General features: G+C 65.7%; 1 protein-coding gene across 1 annotated transcript in view; it reads left to right on the forward strand.

The window, feature by feature from the left end:
• EMH_0023230 (uncharacterized protein) overlaps nucleotides 1–2414 on the forward strand; it is a gene marked incomplete at both ends in the record, with an annotated part of 3308 nt that overhangs the window by 589 nt on the left and 305 nt on the right. Inside the window, 4 exon segments of the mRNA XM_013502092.1 lie at nucleotides 30–432; nucleotides 616–1270; nucleotides 1446–1812; nucleotides 2065–2412. Of these exon segments, the coding sequence (XP_013357546.1) occupies nucleotides 30–432; nucleotides 616–1270; nucleotides 1446–1812; nucleotides 2065–2412 (1773 nt within the window).

The following is a 2414-nucleotide window of genomic DNA, read 5'->3' on the forward strand; positions in this document are numbered from 1 at the left end:
GCCCCCCAGCTCACCTTGCAGCAACTAAGAAACCAAACCCTGCAGCAGTTCGATGCTGCTCCTTGTCTTCTCCTGCCAGAGGCCCCCCCAGCGCTAACGAGAGAGGGGCCCCCGGGGCCCCAGGGGCCCCGGGCCCCCGACCTGGTGCTGCTGCCTGCAGTTCTGAGGGGATCAGCAGCAGCAGCAGCAGCAGCAACAGCAGCAGCAACAGCAGCAACAGCAGCAGCAAAGGGGCAGCGAGATCATGCGGAGGCTGCAGGTCCCTTAGAGGGGCCCCCAGGGGCTCCTCCCGTTCGTACAGCAGATGCAGCAGCAGCAGCAGCAGCAGGTGAAGCAGCAGCAGCAGGAACACCAGCAGCAGCAGCAGCAGCAGCAGCAGCAGATCCCGATGAAGACGCAAGAGCTACATACAACGACCTGCAGGGCCTACGGGTAGGGACACGGGCGGAGGTGGGGGCCCCCTGAAGCAAACCCTCCTGGGGGCCCCACATGCCTGCTGCTGCTGCTACTGTTGCTGCTGTGCTGCTGCTACTGCTGCTGCTGCTGCTACTGATTCTGCTGCTTCAAATACTGCTGCTGCTGCTGCTGCTGCTACTGCTGCTGCTGCTGCTGCAGGTAACTAGCTTGAAGGTGCACAGGGAGACAGGGGGCCTCCTCGTCAGTTCTTCTGATGCAGCAGCCTACAGCGCGTTGGCTCAGGGGGGCCCCTCCTCTCGCGACAAGGGGGGCCCCCTTGGTGTTGGGGGCCCCCGGGGGCTTGGGGGCCCCCATGGGGTTGGGGGGCCCCCCGCGCTGCTGGCGCTGCCTGCTGCTGAACAGGGTGCAGCAGACACCTGGGAGGAGTACCCAGACTTCTTTGCAGCAGCAGATGAGGGGCCCCCCGCACACCAGCACATTCAGGGGCCCCCCGATGCTCTGCCTGCTGCAGCTGCTGCAGCACCTGCTGCTGCACCTGCTGCTGCAGCTGCTGCAGCAGCTAAAGGTTCTGCTGCGGGGCCCCCATCTCCTCCGCCGCCTGAAGCCCCTGACTCCTGGGTTCAGGAGCTCTTGCGTGAGGGCAAGGGGGGCCCCCTTGGGGGCCCCCTTGGGGGCCCCTTTGGGGGGCCTCTTGGGGGGCCCCCAGGGGGCCCCCAAGGAGTATTATTTTCTTCTTCGTCTCGACATGCTGCTGAGGTGTCTGCGGCATTGGGCCTCCCTGAAGGGGTACAGCCAGCAGACGCAGGAGGGGCCCCTGGGGGCCCCCCACCCCACCGCCTCGCCTTTCTGAGCTGTGAGGGATACAGCAGCAGCAGCAAATGCAGCAACAGCAAGTGCAGCAGCAGCAGCTGCAGCAGGATCAGCAGAAGCAGCAGCAGCAGCAGCAGCAAGTGCAGCATCAGCAGCAGCGACTGCAGCAGCATCTGAGACTAAGTGTTTGCTGCGTGTCTATCATTGTTCTGCTGCAGTTCTATATGGGGCCCCCCTGGGGGCCCCCCTCTCTGCGCATGCAATAGGAGAATTCCTGGGGGCCCTCTCTCTCTCTGCAAGGGTACAGCTCGAGCTGCTACTAACAAAACACACAATAACAACGAGCCAAAGCAAAGTGGGAGGGGGGCCCCCAGGGGGCCTCACCGCCTCTGCCTTGCAGCAGCTGCTGCAGCGCTCCTCAGGCAGCAGCAGCACGGGGGGCCCCGGGGGCCCCCAGGGGCCCCCGGGGCCCCTGGGTACTGAGGAGGCCCCCAGGCGGAGGCCTCGCGACTTTCTGATGAACCTGCCGAGCAGCTGCGAACAACCCAAAGAGAATAGGGGCCCCGGGGGGGGCCCCCCTTGCAGGTGCGTGGGGAGGGTACTGGGGGCCCCCTACTCTTTGTAGGCGTAGGGTTGTCTCCTCAGCTGCTGCTGCTGCTGCTGGTGTAGCTGCTGCTGCTGCTGCTGGTGTTACTGCTGCTGCAGCTGTTGCTGGTTTAGCTGTTGCTGGTTGAGCTGCTTCATCAGCAGCTGATCCTGCTGCTGCTGCTGTTGCTGCTGCATGCGGATAGATACCTGTCTGCTGCTTCCCTGTGCGTGTGCTGCTGCTCTTACCAGGGCCCCCCCCGCAAGCATCTTGGGGGCCCCCCTCGGCGACCCCTTGCTGCATACCCCTGGGGGCCCCCTGCTGGTGCATAGGGCCTCCACCCGCGAGGGTCAGGAGGCCCTCCTGAGGGGCCTCTGGTCTTTGCCGCAGCAGCAGCAGCAGCAGCAGCAGCAGAACCAGGGGGGCCCCCCTGCAGGCGGGGGGGCCCCCTCGGGGGCCCCCGCGGGGGCCCCAGGGTACAGCACGCTACCTGGGTACCCACCCGTAAGACTGCCGGGGGCCCCCCATCGGCGGCTCCTCAGGAAGCTCTTTTGGCCCCCTCTCAACCAGCAGCAGCAGCAGCAGCAGCAGCAGCAGCAGC

The sequence above is a fragment of the Eimeria mitis genome, genomic scaffold (genome assembly GCF_000499745.2).
Source record: "Eimeria mitis Houghton genomic scaffold, Emh_scaff827, whole genome shotgun sequence".
Lineage (NCBI taxonomy): Eukaryota > Apicomplexa > Conoidasida > Eucoccidiorida > Eimeriidae > Eimeria > Eimeria mitis.